We start from the raw sequence: 21,382 nt of genomic DNA, 5'->3' as shown, positions 1-21,382 counted from the left end.
GCAAGGTGTGAACTGAAAGTACCAACAGAACCATAAAAGTACCAACAAAACCAAAAGATTTTAAATCACCTTCTCTAATGATAACCAATCTGATCTCCTAAGGCAATTCTAAGAGCACAGGCAGAAATAAACTCCCAAACCAGCGGCTCAGGTGAAATCTTTCTCTACTTTTTAGGTAGGGTAAGGAGAAACCAGTCTGAATGAAACCAATTTACCACAGGTATTTAAATGTCTTGCAACAGTGCCACCTAGTTGGGCGGCCACCTGGTTTTCCACCCAGGCCAGCTGGCAGCACATCACAACATGAGTATTATACGACTTTTCCTGATTGTGGTACTTTTGTGGAGGAGATGAAGCAAAAAGGAGGGGTTCCATTTCTAGTAGACAGATCCTATGTAAGAAGCCAATGAAAGGTCTCACCTAACTGGTTTTTCCTGGTTCCAGGAATGGAGGCCAAAAACAGCCTAAGCTTTTGGCAGAGAGGGCTGACTGCCAACTCCTCTGTGAATCAGAGAGTCATCAACTCCTTGGCTTACCTTTTCTTTTCTTTTTTTTTTTTTAACAGTATTGGTGATGGAAGCCAGGGCCTTACACATGCTAGATAAGCACTCTACCACTGAGCCATACCCAGCCTTACTTTTTATTTTTATTACATTTTGAGATGATGTCATACTAAATTGTGCAGGCTGGCCTTGAACTTGAAATCCTCCTGCCTCAGCCTTCTGAATAGTCTCAGCTTACCCTTTCTTCCTGTTTCTTTCCTTCCTCTGAATGCTTCTGCAGTGTCACTTTGAGAGACTCCCTGATGAGCTGGACTTCAACTTCTGAAGCAGAGAGTTTCTTTTCAAGCTCAATTTTTTCTTTGCTCAAAGCTTCTGTCTTCTGTGCAAACTGTGCACGTAAGAAAGTATTCTCTCTCTGCAATTCCTGCAAAAAAGATTAATATGCAAGTGTTTCCTACCCTTACAGTCACATGTATAACTTTACTTATTCCCAGCATACTTTATGGTCAAGGATCACCTTTCTCCAAGAATTTCTTCAAGCAATTTTTGCTTCTCAAAGTGTGGTCCTAGGACAAATAGCATCAGCATCATCTATTACTGGAATTTGCTAGAGATGCAAATTTTGGAGTCCTTCTTGCAGGTTCACTGAATCAGAAACTCTGGATAATAATCTATGTTGTAGTAGTAAGCCTTCCATGAGATTCTGGTGCATATTCACATGCACCAAGGAACAAAGGACAAGACATCCTAACATTTATGCTCAGGGCCTGGCTTTTCCCTCCACTCATTCTCTATGTGATCTTAGGCAAGTACTTCCTCCTCCTTGGACTTCACTTTTTTCATCAGCAAATTACAGGACTACACTAGATTTTTATCTACATACCCTTGCCACTCTAACTTTCTATGTCTTTAATTAATATTCTTGTAGATGGATACAATCCCTTTCTTTCTTTCTTTCTCTCTTTCTATACCAGGGATTGAACCCAGGGGCACTTAAGCACTGAGCCATCTCCCCAGCCCTTTTTTTATATCTTATTTAAAGACAGGTGTCACATATTTACTTAGAGCCTCACTAAATTGTTGAGGCTGGCTCTGAACTTGTGATCTTCCTGCCTCAGTCTCCCGAGCCACTGGGATTACAGGCATATACCACTGCGCCCAGCTTATTTATTTATTTTTATGTGGTGCTGAAGATCGAACCCAGTGCCTAAGTAAGTAAATACTAGGCAGGTACTCTACCACTGCTACAACCCCAGCCCCTAACATTCTATTTCTGTGCGCTGGAATATTGCCTTAGCAGGCCTACTAGGTGGTAAAGCCAGTACTATAATCTACCTAATACCCATCACTCAAAAGCATATGTTGCAGAAGCTTGGTCAACAAAGCAGGCTTCTTTTCAAGCTCTCAATCCCTATAGACATTGACGTCAGTGAGAGTATGGTTTTCTTCAGATGCTCCTAAACATGGAATAAAATTGAGAATAACTCTAAATCCCTCATTGCCTCTTCTCCTTCCATTTGGTCTTGACTTCTAAGAACACTGCCCAACTCTAGGACCTTATCATCTACTTGATTCTGCCTTCCTTTTGCCCCCCAAGTGTGTCCTGACATGACACCAAGGCATTTGGATTTTCACTTGGTTCTCCTTTAAAATCTTTTCCACACAAGCGCACATTAAAGGGTACTTTATAATTACTCTTTGAGGACAGGGACACCTGTGTCCCTTGATCCCTTTTATACCTTCTGTATAGCTCAAGGGAAAACACTTGAGTTATGACAAACAGAATACTGTCCCAGCTGCCAATGCTTACCTGTAGCCTTAGCAAGCAGACATCCCCAAAGGGGGCAGGACGGCCCAAAAGGGCACTGTGGACTTGTAGTTCACTCTCTCGTACTTTTTGCTCCAACTGAGATATGTGTTTCCTCTGCCTGCAAAAGCCAGCAGAATCAGATCTAGGATCCTGATGATAACCCACTCACATGAGTTCCTATTTTCCTTGGACAGATGGGTGACAATCCTTACTATGTAAACAAACACCCTCATTCTGGACATCATATTTTGCCAAAGGAGGAAAAACAAATGAAAAAGATGGCTGAGAAAAATTAGGAAAGATCAGCTGTAATTAATTAGTTAACCTCTGCAGGTACTCCCTAAAACGCCCTCAGAACACACAGCAGGCCTATCATATTAGTCAGACACAAGACCAGGCTGCTTACCAATCTAGCACTGCCATGAGGCAAGGCACAGGCCTAAGCAAAGGGAAGGTACCAATCTTGGGAAGATCTTATTAGGTGCCCTAGCGGGGGGCCCAGGCAGACACAACCTGATCATGCTGTACCCCTTTCCACCTTACTTGTCAATAAGGAGTTCCTTTTCCTTCAGAAGGTGTTCATTACTGTTCAAGATACTGATCCACTGTGCTGGCTCTAAGGTGGGTAGTAAAGGAGCAAAAGCAGCAGGATGGTGGCAGATGGCTCCATTCTGAAGCTGAAAGACAAAAAGGTCAGAGGGGCTTGATCTTGACTCTATGGACCTGAAACCCCTTTACAGTACCCACTGGGTCTGCAATCAAGGCCCACTTTAGCTCAGCCTCATAAGGTCAATGTTTATGAAATAATTTTAGCTCTGATGCATGACTAGAAAGAACCTGCCAAGGACATTTCTGCCAACTAAACACTCCCTACTCAGAAAGGCTCTAGTTTTTCTTTTTAAATTCCTTTAAAAAAGAAAAACTGGCATAATATTATAATTATATGTAATAGTGGAAGGTTCTAGTTTCTAAGGTCATTTATCTTTTATTATTTGGCAATGGAGGCAAATCAGGAGCTAAGATGTCCTTACCAATCAGAGAAGGAAAATACATCCTGTTCCCTTTCTTCCGATTCTAGCAGCACAAGGACTTAAAATACAAAAGTGGTATAGTAGAAAGAACATAGAGGTTCAAAGACAATTTATATACCCTAGCTCTGCTACTTGCCAGCTTTGTGACCCTGGACAGATAATTTAAATCTGGTAAGTTTTTACATTTATATCATCAAGTTGCTATGAGAATTAAATAAAATTCTATATGTGAAAGTTAACTAATCTAGTGACTGGTGTATAGAAAGTATGCAACCAAAGTTAGTGTCCTACCTTTTTGAGTTTTCCTTATAACCCTCTACTTTGGAGAATCTATTTGATGTTTAGACCACCAGCAAATTCAATGGTTAAGAGTTCATGAACCTTCATTTCCTGTCTACAAACATCTTCCTTCTTTCTTAACACGTTTTCTTTAGAGTTAAAACTCAGAGGACAAAGGCTGTACAGTTCTAAGAATAACATTGGAACCTGCAAAAATCCAAGGAAGGAAGGGTCTCTACCTGCATTTGCTCCATTTGTAAACGGATCAATTCCAGCTGCTGCCGACAAGTACTGAGTTCACAAGATTGCTCTCGGGGATGCCAAGGGTCAGGGCTTGGTTGCCATACCTGAGAGGACAGAGGCTTGGAGAGCCCAGGAGCAGGCTGGATCCCCAAAGGGAGCACCCCACTATTGCTAGGGTGTGGTCCATTCCGCTCAAAGACAGCCCCACTGCCTGGTGCCTTCTTGGCCTCAGGCAATACTTTGTATAACTCCTTGTTTGTGTCAGTTCTTGGGTTGTGGAAGTGGACTCGGTAGTGGGGATCTGAATAAAGTGTCTCCATCACAGCTGACTGATTGAGGGTAGATTCCATGTTAGGAATATCAAACTTCCTCATCTCTTCTTCTCTTTCATGACCCACTGCTGGAAACCAGGACTGCTCAATCCCATTTTCTCCAGTAGCACCACAGAGATACATGAGATCTCTAGATAGGCCTGGAGAACGTTTTACTGTACCAAAGTCTCCATTTCTTGTCATCCCCACACTTTCAGCCAACCCTGACAAAGGAAGCTTGGAGGAAGAGGGTCCAGCAGGTGTCGAATTGGGTTTGGCAGGAGAGGTCCCCAAAGTAGAAGGCATCACATGGGCTGTTGGAATGGTTATATGGCTTTTGATAGGCTGGAAAGAAGGGCTTCCACTTGAGCTGCAAAAATCTGTGGAGAGAACAGTCATCTGTAAGTTCAAACTGAAGCAGCAAGGTTTCTTGAGTTTAGCTGCTAGGCCTAACATTTTCTGCCTATCCTCAGACATGGCGGAGAGGGTAACATCATTAGACCTATCAGGCAGAAAGATAAAAGCAACCTAACAGAAGCTGTGTGACCTAAGATCTCAGATGCTGTTCACAAGATAAACCAATAAAAGGCTTTACTTTTAACTTATACTCTGTCCTTTGTACTCGAATAAGCAAAGCTGAAAACTGAACTCCAAAAAAATCACTTACTTTAAGGGCAATGCATTAGGTCCTACTCTTCTGGAAGTTCGGCAAGTCTAAATTATAACCCAATTTAATAAAAATATTCTTTCCAAAGGGTGCCAGAATCTTCTGACCTCCAAAAGCTCCCCAGTCAAAATGAACAATAAATCTAAACTATCCAAAAATAAGCAAACTGGACAGTCCTGCGAAGTTATTCAGGGCAGGGAGCACAACCTCCGAGTCAGGATTTTGTTCTCTCTCTCCCACACCCCAGACCTGGCTGCCTGGTTATGGGAAGATATTCTTAGTAACTCTCAGGTTTCACTCCAACACAGTGAGCACTGTCAAGTAGGTACACGCTGAAAATCTCTATTTTATATTTTGCTTTTCATTTGCCCCTTTGTTTGTTCCCAACTGTGATTTTTCTTTCAACTAGATGCTTCCACAGACTCCTGTTTGATCTTGAGAGACAACACTAATTAAACTTGCTGCAGAAGGTTCATATTTCTAGCTAGTTCCAATTTTCAAGTACTACTTTGAGAATTACAAGGTCATAGTACTGATATGATAGGGCAGTGGGATGTAAGCAAGTTAAGATGGAAATGTAAAGTGACATAGCTATTATTACTTTCAGTAATCAGAAAACAGAATAAGGAGAAAAGCAATACTAATTTCTTCGCTTTTCAACTCCCAGTTCTTTTCCAAACCAAGCACATCTACCATAGGACGAGGTATTATCAATTTATCTTTTTTCTCTCTACCAAAACACAGCCCACTCATTTAATAACAACTATTAGAATCTTTCCTGGAATTATATGATTACAGACCTACTATCTTCTTACTAGTAGCTGTTTAAAACATGGGGAAGCCAAATTATCTAATGTAGGCAAAGTATCTGATTTCCTATTATTTAGATGATCTTGGGACAGGAAAACAACAACCATCACCACACAACACAAAACAAAAATGTGAATAATTTTTGATAAAATACATGAGCCTCTCTGTATCAAAAAAGAAGGAATTTCTCAGTTAAAGAACATGGTTTTTAATGTCCCACAACATAAGACTAGTTGACAAGGTTAATGCAGACTGGTGATTTCAAGACTAGTAGGCAATCTACTTCAAATCCTCCACAGCAGCACTACACTATCAACTCTTACCCAGGGTCCCTGTTTCTGTAGTGTGATTATGGAAAAGAAGACAGTAAGGTAGTAGCATATGAGGGACTGCCACTGTGCTGAATTTAATAACACTTCCATGCTCCATCCACAGCACCACTCTCTCCTAAGACTCAGCAAACTCAGTTTTGAGCCCATAACGCCCAAAATAATAATGCCAAAAAACAAAACCAAGAAGAAAAGAACCAGTGTTCTAGAATATAGTTTTCTAATTTTCCAGTAGACATAGTTCATCTATAGATGAAGGAATGAAGTGAAGTTTTGTCATTGTTTTCACTTATCTATTTGGTTTATCTATCTATATTAATTAACAATTTATATTATATTAACCTAATTCTGATAAACTGTGCTATAAAATGTAAAGTTATACCTTCTTCTGGTTTGTGTTTCAGAACACTATAAACCAGATCAGCAACATTTTCAAAAGGGGGTTCTATCTTCTACAATTTCCAAAAGCATGCAAGATTTAGTGCAAGGGAATATGGTGGTTTTTATTTAGAGAAGTCTACAGTTCCCAAAATCACCATATTTTTGTTACTTTAAGGATATGATTCTAAAACCCTCCTCGCTTCAACCATACCCTCTGTCCCTTCAAAAATAATTCATTCTGGGCTGAGTATGTAACCGTGGTAAGTACACTTGCCTAGCATGCCCAAGGCCCTGAGTTTAAGTCCCAGTGCTGCAAAAACACAACATAACAAAATAAAACCAATACATTCTTTCTAGTAACCCTCCCTTCAATGGTAAGGGTAGATTCTGTTATTGCTAAACCTCAATCACAACTGTGTGGGGAGCCCCTCTGAATGACCATGCCTTCCAGTCCTGAAGCAGGAGGCTCTGACCAATCACTACATTTCGTAGTGACTCCGGCATTGTCCCAGGACTTCAGGTGTAGGTGTCACAAACAGGGGTTGAGCTATACTCACCTATTCCTTTGTAATCCTACCCCTTTGCCCTGTTTAGGATAGAATGTTCCATGGAAGCTCCTTTTGTGTATCCCCTTCTCTTGCTCTGCCTTTGGGCATAGCCTTCCTAGCTGTCAGTCAACTTGCTGATAGCAGACAACAGGAAGCTAGATTCAACCCCCTGAAACCTGACTCCTTACCTCATTTGAATGACTTCTCCCCAATAAAAGGGTCAGGCCCTGCTCTCTCTCTCTCTCTCTTTCCATGGACCTCTAAGGTCAGAGGACCCAAAGAAAAAAGGTATCTCTGTCTCTTGTGTGATTATTTTGTGCAGCCCAGTTCAACTGGAGTGACCCTGAGTGTTTTAGTCATGAGAAATGCAACACAACTGTTTATTTCCACAGTAGTTTGTGAAGTATGGCAGTTTGAACTATGCCAGCAACTATAGGTTGAGTATCTGTTTTCTAAAATGCTTGAAACCAGAAGTGTTGCAGCTTTTGGAGTTTTTTGAATTCTAGAATATCTGCATAGATTTTATTGGCTGAACATCACTAATCCAAAACTCTAAAATACAAAATGCCTGATCAAAAAATCTGAAATTCAACATGCTCCAAAATTTGTCATGCACAAACAGTTATGTATTTTGGAGCATGTTAGATTTTTGAAAAAAAAAAAAAAAAAAAAATTTTTTTTTTTTTTTTTAGTTGTAGTTTGACACAATACCTTTATTTTATTTATTTATTTTATGTGGTGCTGAAAATTGAACTTAGTGCCTCTCATGTGCCAGGCAAGCACTCTACCACTGAGCCATAACCCCAGCCCCTAGATTTCGAATTTTTGGATTAGGAATTCTCAATCTGTATTTCCACCTTTAAGAAAGAGCTGAAAGTACTATGAGCTTTGTTTTATCTACTTCTACCCTGTCCCTCAAGAATTTTGAAGGTAAAACACCTTAATGAAGAATGGAATATAAAGCAAGCCTATTCAATTTAAAGATATAACAATGAACTACTATTTTATACCAGTATTAAAATGTCTTGTCAACTAGACTCCAAGTTAGATTCATGAACAAAATAAGCAAGAGTTACGATTAAGATAAGCTGGGCTAGGGTTGTCGATCAGTGGCAGAGTGCTTGCCTAGCATGTGTGAGGCACTTGAGTTCAGTAACAGAATAAATACATAGATAAATAAACAAAAGATATTATATCCATCTACAACGAAAAAAATTTAAAAAGTAAAAAGATGAAGATAACAATCTTATGTATAATGATAAAGGGCTGAGATATAGCTCAGAGGTATCTTAGCATGAGCAAGGGACTGAGTTCAATTTCTACACCCACAAACTCCAAAATACGGTATATTAAAAAAAAGACAGAAAAGACACCCTGGTTCTTTCGGGCCCCCCTGCCCCAGCACCAGGGATTGAACCTAGGGGTGTTCAACTACTGAGCTATACCCCCAGCTCTTTTTACTTTTAAGACAGGTTCCACAATTGCCCAGACTAGCCTTGAACTTATGATTCTCCTGCCTTAGTCTCTCCAGTAGCTGGGATTACAGGACCCTTTTTTTTTTAAAAAAAAAAATTTATTTATTTATTTATTAGTTTTCCGTGGACACAACATCTTTGTTTTTGTATGTGGTGCTGAGGATCGAACCCGGGCCGCACGCATGCCAGGCGAGCACGCTACCGCTTGAGCCACATCCCCAGCCCGATTACAGGACCATTGATTTCTTTAGAAGAAAAAAGCTGGCCACAGGGGCACAAGCTTGTAATCCCAGCGGTTGTAGAGGCTGACACAGGAGGATCATGAATTCAAAGCCAGCCTCAGCAATGGTAAGCGCTAAGCAACTCAGTGAGACCCTGTCTCTAAATAAAATACAAAATAGGGCTGGGGAGGTGGTTCAGTGGTTGAATGCCCCTGAGTTCAATCCCTGATACCCACCCCCCAAAAAAACCTTTAAAAAAAAAAAAAAAAATCTAAGGGCCAGAGGTGTAAATCAGTGGTACAATGCTCTCCTAGCATGGATAAGACTCTAGGTTCAATCACCAGAACCACAAACAAAAAACCCAAACCCAAACAAAACAAAACAATCTTCTAGACTGATGACTTTGGCTACTGTAATTTTAAAAGAATTCACTAATAGCCAGCCGTGGTAGCATGTTTCTACAAACTATTCTGGAGGCTGAGAAAGAACAACTGATTGAACCCAGGAGTTCAAGGCCAATATTGGCAACACAGCAAGATCACATCTCTTAAACAACTACAGAGAGACACATAATCAGTTTAACAATTTGACTGAATTAAATACAACCAATTTTTCTTTTTATTTCTTTTTCTTGGAGGGGATACTGGGGATTGAATTCAGGGGCACTCAACCACTGAGCCACATACCTATTTTATATTTTATTTAAAGACAAGGTCTCTTACTTATTAGCGCCTCGCTTTTGCTGAAGCTGGCTTTGAACTTTTTTTTTTACATTTTTTGTAGTTGTAGATGGACAGAATGCCTTTATTTTATTTATTTATTTTTATGTGGTACAGAGGATCAAACCCAGTGCCTCACATTTGCTAGGAAAACACTCTGCCACTGAGCTACAGCCCTAGCCCCTGGTTTTTTTTTTTTTTAATTTTTAATATTTATTTTTCAGTTTTCGGTGGACACAACATCTTCGTTTGTATGTGGTGCCGAGGATCGAACCTGGGCCGCCGGGCGAGCGTGCTACCGCTTGAGCCACATCCCCAACCCCTAGCCCCTGGCTTTGAACTCTTGGTCCTCCTGAGCGGCTGGGATTACAGGCCTGCACCACCATACCGGCAATACAACCAATTTAATGGGGGAAAATTTCAGACCAATGTTTGATATTTAATAATACCTACCATTAAGTTAAAATGAAAAGGCCCCATGACTACACATGTAGGCAAAACATTAATAAGTAAAATTAAATGGATAATAAACTCTTAATCATACAAGTGATGTCAAAAATATTACAATCAGGGCTGGGGACACAACTCAGTGGTAAAAAGTTTGCCTAGCATTCAAGATGACGTGTTTAATGCCTACTACAGTAAAAAAATATATAGAATACTGTGTATACCACAGAGAATTCACCATCGTGTACCCACAAGAATGGGGTCCTAATTAGAACAAGATACATTCTATGCTTGTATGATAATATAAAAGTAGATTCTGCTGTCATAAATAACTAAAAAGAACCAATAAAATAGAAGGGGGTAGGGGAACAGAACAAGAAAATAGTCAGGAGACCAGAATCTGATACTTAGCTGTGGGATCTTTGTAAGTTGTTTAACCCCTAGGGAATTTTTGTTATCCACCAGCAACAAGGAGTTAGATTAAGTGATTTTTACAATACTGTCTATTTAGAAATCTATGATTCAATTCTACTTAATATCTATCTATTTATACCGGAGACTGAACCTACAGGCACTCTATAACTGAGCTGCATCTGCAACCATTTTAAAAATTTTATTTGAGACAGGGTCTTGCTAAATTTCTGGGATTGGCCTTGAACTTGTGATGCTCTTGCTTTTGCCTAAAAAGTAGATGGGATTACAGACATGTGCTACCATACTTGGCTTCAATTCTACTTAATATTTACTGAGCATAGTCCCCATAAACACTGTTATCAAACTGTTAAAATTAGTGCTAGGTGTCTAAGAGCCAGTATTAGTAAATGTATTTTCCCCTCCCTTTTCATTCGTTTTATTTTTTCCAAATATTTGTTCTTTTAAAAAATTTGTTTATGGTGCTGGGAATTGAACCCAGGTCCTTCTCATGCCAGGAAAGAAGCTCTACCACTGAGCTACATCCCAGTCCTATTCATTTTTTTAAACAATTTTGAAATATAATTCACATACCACACAAATCACCCACTTTTAGTATGTAATTTCAATGGTTTTTAGTATACTTATGAAACCTCTTACCCTATAGCAGTCAACACTCCTCTATTTTCCCCAACTTTCCCAGTCTTAGTAAACCACTAATCTGTTTTTTGTTTTTTTAGTTGTAGATGGACACAATAACTTTATTTATTTCATTTTTATGTGGTGCTTTAGGATCAAATCCAGGACCTCACACCTACTAGGCAAATGCTTTACCAATGAGCTACAACCACAGCCCACTAATCTGCTTTTTGCCTATAGATTCATCTATTCTGGATATTTCAATTATATGGCCATGTTATATATGGCCTTTTGCATCTGGCTTTTTTTTTTTTTTTTTTAACTTAGCATAATTTTTTTAAGGTTCATCCACTGGCAGCATGTATAAATACTTAATTTAATTTCAGTCCCAAGTAATATTCTATTGTATTATACGGACATACCTCATTTTACTCATCTATTCACCAGTTATGAACACTTGGTTTGTTTCTACTATGAACATTTGTACATGTATTTTTGTGTGGATGCATGTTTTCATTTCTCTTGGGGACATACTGAGGAGTTTACTGAATCTTAAGGTTTAACTTTTTGAGGAACTGCCAACCTGTTTTTCCAAAGCAACTGTAACATTTTACATTCCTACCAACAATGTATAAAGGTTCTCTACATTCTCACCAACAATCCTTATTATCTTTTTTTTTTTTTAAGAGAGAGAGAGAGAATTTTTTTTTTAAATATTTATTCTTCAGTTTTTGGTGGACACAACATCTTTATGTTTATTTTATGTGGTGCTGAGGATTGAACCCAGCGCCCCCGCACGTGCCAGGCAAGCGCGCCACAGCTTGAGCCACATCCCCAGCCCTATCTTTTTGATTACAGTCATCCTAGTAGCTGTGGAGTAGATATATTTTTAAATGACAAAATATAAAGTACCAAAGTGACCAGTTCTGTAATTGCAATCAATTCATCTGATAAAGTACCAAAGTGACCAGTTCTGTAATTGCAATCAATTCATTCAAGCACTTTGAAATTTACCTTTTTCATCTATAAAATAGAATACTTCACAGAATAGCATTAATGAAATAATTCAGAAAAAAAATCAGCCTAGTACCTATCTCAAAGTATATAACAGTAATTAATTATTATCATTAGACTTCTGCCTTCCAGGCCCTCAATATCTAAATGGAAAAACAAAACGCCCTTGTAAAGCATTGGCTGGTAGTTAGTACTTAAGTGTAAAACAAGTGACAAGAGATTATAAAGATAAAGGGTGCAAAAAGGAAGGATATCAGTAGTGGGTAGAAGGAATGAGAAGTCTTTGTGGGATGCTTTTCTAAATCCTAAATAGTCATAAGATCAGCACGGCTGGAAAGGACCAAAGGAGATGGCAACAGCACAAATGGGCTAGATTAAAGATGGAAAAAAGAGCCCAGTTACCAAACCAAACAACAAAACCATTAAAAAAAAAAAAAAAAAAAAAGTCTATTTTCAAAGCATTATAAAATAACATCTTGATGATACCAAGAAATAGGCTTGAATGGTTGAATGGGTGGGTAGAACCAGATCACAGAAGAATTGAGGCCTGAGAACTTATCCTCCAAGTAATGGAACAATCAAAGGATTTGCAGGAAAGGGAAACTATGAAATATGAAATTAGGCTTTTTAATAAGATCAATCCAGAAGCAGAAGGACAGACTTGAGGTCAAGAAGACTATTAGAAAGTTGTGTCAGATAGGATAACAATGGAAACTAAGATAAAATGAACTCATGAATATTTTGGAAATGACAATATACCTAAAACTCAATCTGAAAATGACAAGATATACTGGTAATCAAAAACCATTAATCCAACCTACCATCTGCAATATCTGAGCATGACGTGCCAATGGCTGTATCCCCACTGTCGGCTACACTTGAACAGCGGCTGAAGCGGCTCCGAAAGGCCTCTGAGATAACTGGAGTCTGCCATTCGGTTCCCAGGGAACTACCCTTATGAATTACATTGGAACCTGAAACAAAAAAAGACAAATTTCCTCCTTTTAGTGTGAACCAGCTGAGGTACCTCCACATGATTGTTTTTATTAAAAAAAAATCACTTAAGCGGGGCTGGAGATGTGACTCAGTGGTACAGTGCTTACCTAGCATGCCCAAGACCCAGCACCCTAGCACCATAAAGTCTCAAAGTTTAAGTTGAAATCAGAAAATATTGTTCTACAGACTCTTTGATCTAGTAGGAGGCAAGTGATCCTTAAAAATACCTTATTCCTTTCTTCCAAGTTTAGCATTTTGCTATGTTTTTAACCTAATTTATTCTACTTCTGCTCGCTCTTTGCTACCTTTCACTTCTGCTTTCTAGTGACAGCAAACTAACTTTCCCCAAGTATTCCTATTCTTTGAGTCATACTGGATTGCCTGATTTGAAAGAACATGCCCAATCTATCTATACTCAGTAATTTGTAATACTTTTTTTTTTTTTCAGTACTAGGGATTGAACTCAGAAGCATTCTATCACTGAGCTACATACAACCCCAGCCCCCACCTTTTTAATTTTTTTAGACAGAGTCTCACTAAGTTGCTTAGGGTGGTCTCAAATTTGTGATCCCCTTGCCTTAGCCTTCCAAGTTGCTGGGAATTCACCACAATAATTTTTATGAACAACACAGACAACAACCAGAACTTCTGAGCAGCATGAGATTAGAAAATGTTACTATAGTACTAAGTTAGTATAATGTAGCTAGAAGCAACATAATCTGACCTCTTGGTAAGTCTATATGACTTTGTCTCTTTAGTTACAGTGCACAGTTTGCCAGGCCTTTTGAAATAATTAAACAAAACATGGGGGCTGGGGATGTGGCTCAAGCGGTAGCGCGCTTGCCTGGCGTGCGTGCGGCCCGGGTTCGATCCTCAGCACCATATACAAAGATGTTGTGTCCGCCGAAAACTAAAAAATAAATATTAAAATTCTCTCTCGGGCTGGGGATGTGGCTCAAGCGGTAGCGCGCTCGCCTGGCATGCGTGCGGCCCGGGTTCGATCCTCAGCACCACATACAAACAAAGATGTTGTGCCCACCGAAAACTAAAAAATAAATATTAAAAAAAAATTCTCTCTCTCTCTCTCTACCTCTCTCTCTCTTAAAAAAAAAAAAAAAAAAAAATTCTCTCTCTCTCTCAAAAACAAAAACAAAAAAAAAACATGTGCTTTAAATAAAACATATGTAACTGAATACAATGTGTCCTTTTTTGTTTTTATTTTTTAAATATTTATTTTTTAGTTGTAGTTGGACACAATACTTTTATTTATTTTTATGTGGTTCTGAGGATCAAACCCAGGGCCTCGAATGTGCGAGGTAAAGCTCTCCACCGCTAAGCCGCAACACCGGCCCTAAAATGTGTCCTTTTTTTGATAAAATACTTAGAAATTAAAATTTTTCTAAAATGCTACTTAATTGAACCATACCTCATCTAGTGACTGTCTACACATTTATATGTTTGACGTATATACTTAAAATACCTACTTAATATCTACTTAACTTTTAAAATCTTGGCAATTCATTTTAGAGATACTACTGGCATCCAAGAATTCCAACCTTTGTGGGCTAGCAATGACTGACCCACTAAGAGTATTACAAAGACAACACAGAACACAGTAATTAATGCTGTGTTTTCTAATTTCAAATGGAACTATGTTCCAAAGTCATTCTGTTCTAATTCTTTATATGTCCTCCCCTCCCAAAAATCACATTTGTCTTGTTGGAAGCCATATAGGACCACAGATAAATGATTAACTGTTCCCTCAAAGAGACCTGTTTTTTTTTCTATTTATTAGTATATTATAGTTATACATTATAATGAGACTTATTTTGCCGTATTTATAAATGCACATAACTGTTTACTCCTTTACAATTCCAAGTAGAGACCTGTTTTTATATTCAATATAGCCCCATGTTACTCTATTCTTTTTGTACCAGCATTTCAACAAATGCTGTGTGCTCAGTCCCTTAAAGAATATGAAATAACAGAACAAAAGTCAGAATCGAATCCAGGAAATTTAGGCTACTTACCTGGTGAAGTAGCATGAGAGGTTCGCTCACTTGGGTATTTCTCTTGCATGGCCATCACAGTTATTGGAGACAACTGCAGAATGAAGAAATAACCAGTCAAATCTCTCATTATTTTTTAATTCCCTGTAACTCAGTTCCCATTCAGCAGAAACTGTCAAAATCAATCTGAGGATTAAAAAGCAAACATAGTTTCTTTCTACTATACTTAATCTCATAAGGTACTTTTGACACTAGATGAATCAAGCAAGAAATTTTGCAGGAGACAACCACAATTAGAGGTTATCCTCTAATTCAATTCACAATTTGATTCTGATATTATCTACCTGGAGATAGCATCAAATCCCACAAGTAGGGGACTCAGTTCTACAAGATTGTCCCTCTTCTGCCACCCATTGAGATCCCCAGATTGTTTCACTGGTGTCAAATCCCACAAGTTGAGGACCCAGTCCTACAAGGCTGTCCCACTTCTGACACCCACTGAGATCCCCAAATTATTTTACTCATGCATCTGACCAATTAGCAATAAACTGAAGTTCCCATGACCCCCTTTCTTCAGTTTGACTAGTTTGCTAAAGTTAATTGCTAAATCACAATTCAGGGAAACCCTTTACTGACTTATTATAAAGGATATTACAAAGGACAGATAGAGATGCATAGGGCAAAGCATGTGGGAAGAGATGCAGTTTCCATGCCCTCTTCGTGTGCTACCCTCTAACAATCCCCACATGTTCAGCCTCCCAGACGCTTTCCCAAACCTACCCTTGTGGAATTTTATAGGGGCTTCATTACTTTGGCAAGACTCATTAAATCATTGAGCAACTTAATCTTCAAACACTCCTCTTCTTCAGAGGTTGGGGCTCAAAGTCCTCACCCTCTGACCCTGCCTTGTTCTTTCTAGTGATCAGTCCCCATCCTGAAGGGCTGCCAGTTAATATCCAACTCATTAACATATAAAAAGACACATCATTTTGATGACTGCAAGGATTTTACAAGTATGCAAGGAAATTAGACAAAGAACAAACATATATTTTATAATATCACAAACATATAAAATATTAAAGTATTCTCCCACATTTTACTCCTATGAGTATTTTAAAAAGCAAACCAGGATCCAGCTGTATCACTCCTCGGTATTTAACCTAAAGAATTAAAGTCATTATACTATAATGATACATGAATACCCATGTTTATAGCAGCAGAATTCACAATAGCCAAACTATGGAATTAGCCTTGATGTTCATCAATGGATAAATAAAGAAAATGAGGTATATACACACAATGGAGTTTTATTCAATTATAAAGAAAAGTGAAACTATGTAATTTGCAGGAAAATGCATAGAACTTGATAACATTATCTTAAGCAGAATAAGCCAAACTCAGAAGGTCAAAGGTCATGTTTTCTCTCCTATGTGGAAGCTAGAGAGGAAAAAGGAAAAGAAAAGTGGTGGTGGTGGTTGTGGAGGAATCTCATGAAAATCAAAGGGAGATCAGTAGAACAGACAAAAGGGACCAGGAATTGGAAGAGGGGAAGGAAGGGAAAGTGCTGTGGATTAATACTGGCCAAATTACATTGTTATATCATGTACACATATGAAGATGTAAGAACAAATCCCACCATTATATACTACTATGATGCACCAATAAAATAATATGGGGGGTGGGAATCATAAGCAGAGTCAGGGGAGCAAACCAGTCAGACATGATCCCAACTATTTGGGAGGCTGAGACGGGAGGATCACTTGACCCCAAAGTTTGAGATGAGCCTGGGCAACAGAGCAAGTCCCTGTCTCAAAAAAATAAGACAAAAAAGAAAAGAAACCAACTCCCAATAATCTGCCCTATTTATCTTCCTAAAGCAAGTAGAGAAAACATAGAAACAGATTCCCAGTATGAATCCCGTGTGGTCCTAGAGCCCGCCCATTGTTGTAATTTTTAGTAAATATTACTTTTAATCAACAAACTTAACTGTGGCTTTTCTTAGCCATGGGGTACATAATGGCAGTGTAGGGTAAAAAAAGAACTAAAGAACCCAACCAAGAGTGAAGTATTATAGCCACAATTATAATTAACATAAAACAAACTCCTGATTCCTTCAGTAATCAAAGTTGATGCACAGAAATAGGCAGAATTCTTGGTCATAAGAATAATTCTGATCCTTAGTTCAGAACATGGCATTTTCTTCCCATTTCTCCATCTCTTAAAACATTTCTACTTAAGGGTAGGTGCTGAAAATTCAGCAGAGTCTAATTCCTGTATAAACAAAACTGTTTAGTTATAACTAGCAAAAACAAATAATAGTATCTTATATTTCCATACTTGAGGGAAGTGGTTCAGAGCATGGGCTCAGATCACTTGGATTTGAAATGTGGATAAATATACTTGAACACACTGAACTTCCAGTTTTGGTTTTGTTAGCTGTACAACACTGGGCAAAAATTTCAATACATCTGTGCCTCAGTTTCTTTATATGAGTGATAAAAGCTGGGTGTAGTGGCACATGCCTCTAATCCCAGCAACTCAGGAGGCTAAGGCAGGAGGATCATGAGTTCAAAGCCAGCCTCAGCAAAAGTGAGGTACTAAGCAACTCAGTGAGGCCCTGTCTCTAAATAAAATACAAAATAGGGTTGGGGATGTGGCTCAGTGGTCAAATGCCCAAGTTCAATGCTGAGTTCAATTCCGGGCACCCCCCCACCAAAAAAGTGATAAAGACACAACCTAATTCATATTAAGTGATTTATAATAACTTACCACAAGGCCTGACACATCACAAGTGCCTATTTATTATTATTATTACTTGGCAATTTGTGTCAATAAAAAATAAATAAAACAAAAAGTGTCACACAGTACAGTCCCTGAAAGACATGGAAATATGAATTTGTAAACTCTGAATTTATAAGAGCCCCAAAAGAAGTTGGGACAATTCACACACAATTCTTAAGAGATAAAATTCAACTTTGAGAGGGGAAAAAAAAAAGGGGGGAGGTGGGGGATAAATGGTACTAATTCTCTAATGTTTTACTGACCTTTACGGCTTTCTTTTAGTAACAACAACCCAAGTAGTCACTAATTCACTGCATTAATAGGACTGGTACCATCCTCCAAAATCTCACTTCTTCCTAGGAAAGAGAAGCTTTCTTTACTTAGTAATAAAAGCTTCTACTTATGGCTAGCTATTTAATTTATGGCCAGTGACTTAATGATGACACAGCCTCCTTACCTACATACTAGTGATTACTGTCAACATCAAACATCCTTTCCTTTACCTCTCCTTTGAAAGATAACAAAATCACAGGCCTGATAGATTCTGAGACTTTTCCAAATTAAGATGAATTGAGAATAGGGTAACAAAAGGAAAACTCCTAGTTAAAAAAGAATCACTCTATGACTCAGCAATTCTACTCTTGGGTGTATAGTGGTCCTTCTGAATCCAAAGGAGACTGATTCTAGGAATTCCCACAGATACTAAAATCTTCAGATGTTCAAATCCCTTATATAGAATAGTGTTGGCATATAACATGTATGTACATCCTCCTGTTCATTTTAAACAATTTTCTAGAAGCCAGGTGTGTGATGTGAACCTGTTCCAGCTACTCAGGAGGCCGAGGAGGGAAGAACACTTGAGCTTAGGAATTTGAGGACAGCCTGGGTAAAATAGCAAGACCCCATCTCAAAAACAAACATCACCATCAACTCTATACTACTTATAATACCTAATACAATATAAATGCTATATAAATTGCTTAGAGAATAATGACAACAACAAAAATAATGTAGTACTTGTTCAGTACAAATGCAATTATTTTCAAGTATATATTTTTTTCTTTTGAACCCAGTGGCACTTTATCACTGAACTACATCCCCAATCCTTCTTATTCTGAGACAGGGTCCTGATAAATTAAATTGCTGAGGCTGGCCTTGAACTTGCCATCCTCCTGCAGCCTCCCAAGTCACTGAAATTACAGGAATACATCACCATTCTCAACAATCCCTAATTGCATTCTCTGTTTTTGTTTTTTTTTGGTAGTGCAGGGGATTGAACCCAGGGCCTTGTGCATGCAAGACAAGCACTCTACCAACTGAGCTATATCCCCAGTCCCACTGAGTACATTCTCAATCCATAGTTGGTTGAATCTGCAGATGCAAAACTCACAAATACAGTGGGTGTATTCAAGAAAAATTAAAATAGATGTTCATGCAAAAAGTTGTAAACAAATATTCATAACAGCATTACTTACAATAGCTAAAAATGCAAACAGCCCAAATGTCCACCAACAAAGGATCAATAAAATGTGTTATATCCACACAATGGAATATTATTTGGTCATAAAAAGGAATTAAGTATTAATACATGCTAAAACATGGATGAACACTGAAAATATTATTAAGGAAAAGAAGCCAAATATAGAAGGCCAAAAAACTGCATGGTCCCATTTATATGATATGTCTAAAACAGCCAGATCCACAGAAAGAGCAGATTAGTGGATGCCAAGCGCTGAGGAAGGGAATAGGAAATAGAAAGTGACTGCTAGTGGTTATAAGCTTCTTTTCAGGATAATCAAAATATTTTGGCATCAGATGGTAGTAATGATTGAACAGGCTTAGATACATTATAAAAATCACTGATTTATGCATGAGTAAAATTAATTTTATACCATGTGACTTATATTTTTTTAAAAAGTGCACCTATAAGGCAAAAAATAATACAGAATAAGTAACTCTTGATTTTTTTCCTACTAAATTCAGAATTAGATGATCAACTAGTAGACATTTTTAGGACCAACTGAAGGAGTGGTCCTAAAACCGCAAGACCGATATTTTCTGGGATAAAAATGGGATAAATGAATGTGCAAGGAATAATACAAATAACCATGTTACAGCCCAAAAGGTAGGACTGAATGGAGGGGAACAGTAAAAAAAGCACCCAACATGGTTGGCTTCTATATTCAAAGCCCTTTGGATCACAAAAATATTTATTCAACAAACTTAACATGTATTTAGCACTTACTATTTATCAAGCACTGTGCTAAATACTTTATATATATATTTAATGCTCACATTAATCCTATGAGGCAGTTATTCTCGAGAATAACAGTTTAGACTGATGAGGATCATACAACTAGGAAGAGGCTTTAAAAAGCCAGAACTGTAAGCTTGGTGTGGTGATACACATCTATAACCCTAGCTACACAGGAGGCTGAGTCAGGAGGATGGCAAGTTTGAGACCAGCCTGGGCAAAGTAATAAGACCCTGTCAAAAAAAAAAAAAAAAGCCAGAACTGTGCTACAAAACTTTAGGAGTTTAATCAGCATTTTTTTTTCTGTGTGTGACAAAACACAAATGAAAGAACTGAAGGGCATTATTAAGGCATCAAAAGTCATCTGCCTCTGACAGCCAGAGCTGCAAGCCTTGAAATAGGACAGTCAGGGACAGTCATATAATTTCTTCACTTCGCCCTTGTTCATCACCCAGGTTGTACTTCCCATGTTGCTACCTAAGAATTAGATTATGACTGTTAAATATATTTCTCCCCTTGAAGAATTAGAATCTTGGTGTGAAATGTCAAGCTCAGCAGCTGTTGAGAACCACATCAAGACAGAAGAGGATTTGAAGGGATATACAGACAGCTGACACAGACACATTAAGAATCTCACACCATCACACTATATTCATGGCCTTGATCACTCATTAAACTGACATAGTGAAAGAGAAGTCAAATCCCTGCCATGAAGTTGCCTTTACAAAGAACAAGTCCTGAGACAAAACCACCAGCCCATTATAAAGCAGACAAGGCCTAAGAGAAAATAATCAAGTCCAGTTATCTTAACTACCCTGTATTACAACTCCTTCTTACCCAGCATATTGTATTCAATTCATTAACCAAATTGTACTGATCACCTACTATTTGCCTGGCATCGTGCCACGCACTGGAAGTGTATCTCAGAGTAAAGACAAACGGTTCTGATTCTCCGGGTTTGCAAGGGCGAAATTAGGTGCTGAATATGCTGTCAGACAAACTTGAACTAAACTTGCTGTAGCAGGGGTCCTCAACTTCAGCACTACTGACACCTTGCTTGATGTGGGGGCTTGTCCTGAACACTGCAGGATGTTTAGTAGCGTCTCAGGATGCCAGAAGCAATTCCAGAGTCGGGACAGTTTCCAGAATCGCCCGGGCTCAGGGGCTCGGGTCTAAGGCCTTCCCGAGTGCTCTCGGTCCCCCAACTTTAATTCTCTACACATTCTTCAAAACTTGAACTTCCCTTCCCCGGGGAGAGCTCCCTGATCGCTCTAACTAGACGAGCGCCTCTGTAGTGTGCTCTTTGTAAAAGATCTTCCCCCTGCATTTACTGAGTGCCAACTGAATACTACTAGCTTAACGTCTGCTCTTCTCCACGGACCGTGGGCTCCACGAGGGCAAGGAAAGTGCTGCCCGCTGTTCCCCCGGCCACTGGAACAAGGCCTGACTCACAGGTAAGGCAAATGCTTCGAGTGAAAGGCAAGGAGAAAGCACGGCAACGACG

At 38.7% G+C, this 21,382-nt stretch overlaps 1 protein-coding gene and 1 non-coding gene across 3 annotated transcripts in view; both read right to left on the bottom strand.

Annotated features, from left to right (window-relative positions):
- The window catches only part of Cep85 (centrosomal protein 85), a 35,551-nt gene that overhangs the window by 13,831 nt on the left and 338 nt on the right, over positions 1–21,382 (bottom strand). Inside the window, exons 1-7 of one of the 2 annotated variants that reach the window (XM_027937683.2) lie at positions 21,331–21,337; positions 14,865–14,937; positions 12,660–12,812; positions 3,863–4,557; positions 2,857–2,990; positions 2,314–2,431; positions 742–927 (exon numbers count right to left, since the gene is read on the bottom strand). In XM_027937683.2, the coding sequence (XP_027793484.1) occupies positions 742–927; positions 2,314–2,431; positions 2,857–2,990; positions 3,863–4,557; positions 12,660–12,812; positions 14,865–14,919 (1,341 nt within the window). In that variant the 5' untranslated portion in view covers positions 14,920–14,937; positions 21,331–21,337. Of the gene's footprint in view, positions 1–741; positions 928–2,313; positions 2,432–2,856; positions 2,991–3,862; positions 4,558–12,659; positions 12,813–14,864; positions 14,938–21,330; positions 21,338–21,382 lie in introns of those variants that run through there. The other variant, XM_027937682.2, reaches the window with a different exon arrangement.
- Trnap-ugg (transfer RNA proline (anticodon UGG)) lies at positions 10,663–10,734 on the bottom strand. The gene has a single exon. It is a non-coding gene; the product is annotated as a tRNA-Pro (tRNA).

This window comes from Marmota flaviventris, chromosome 10 (genome assembly GCF_047511675.1).
Source record: "Marmota flaviventris isolate mMarFla1 chromosome 10, mMarFla1.hap1, whole genome shotgun sequence".
NCBI lineage: Eukaryota > Metazoa > Chordata > Mammalia > Rodentia > Sciuridae > Marmota > Marmota flaviventris.
The sequence above is the reverse complement of the archived record's forward strand: the minus strand, read 5'-3'. Positions and strand labels throughout refer to the sequence as shown.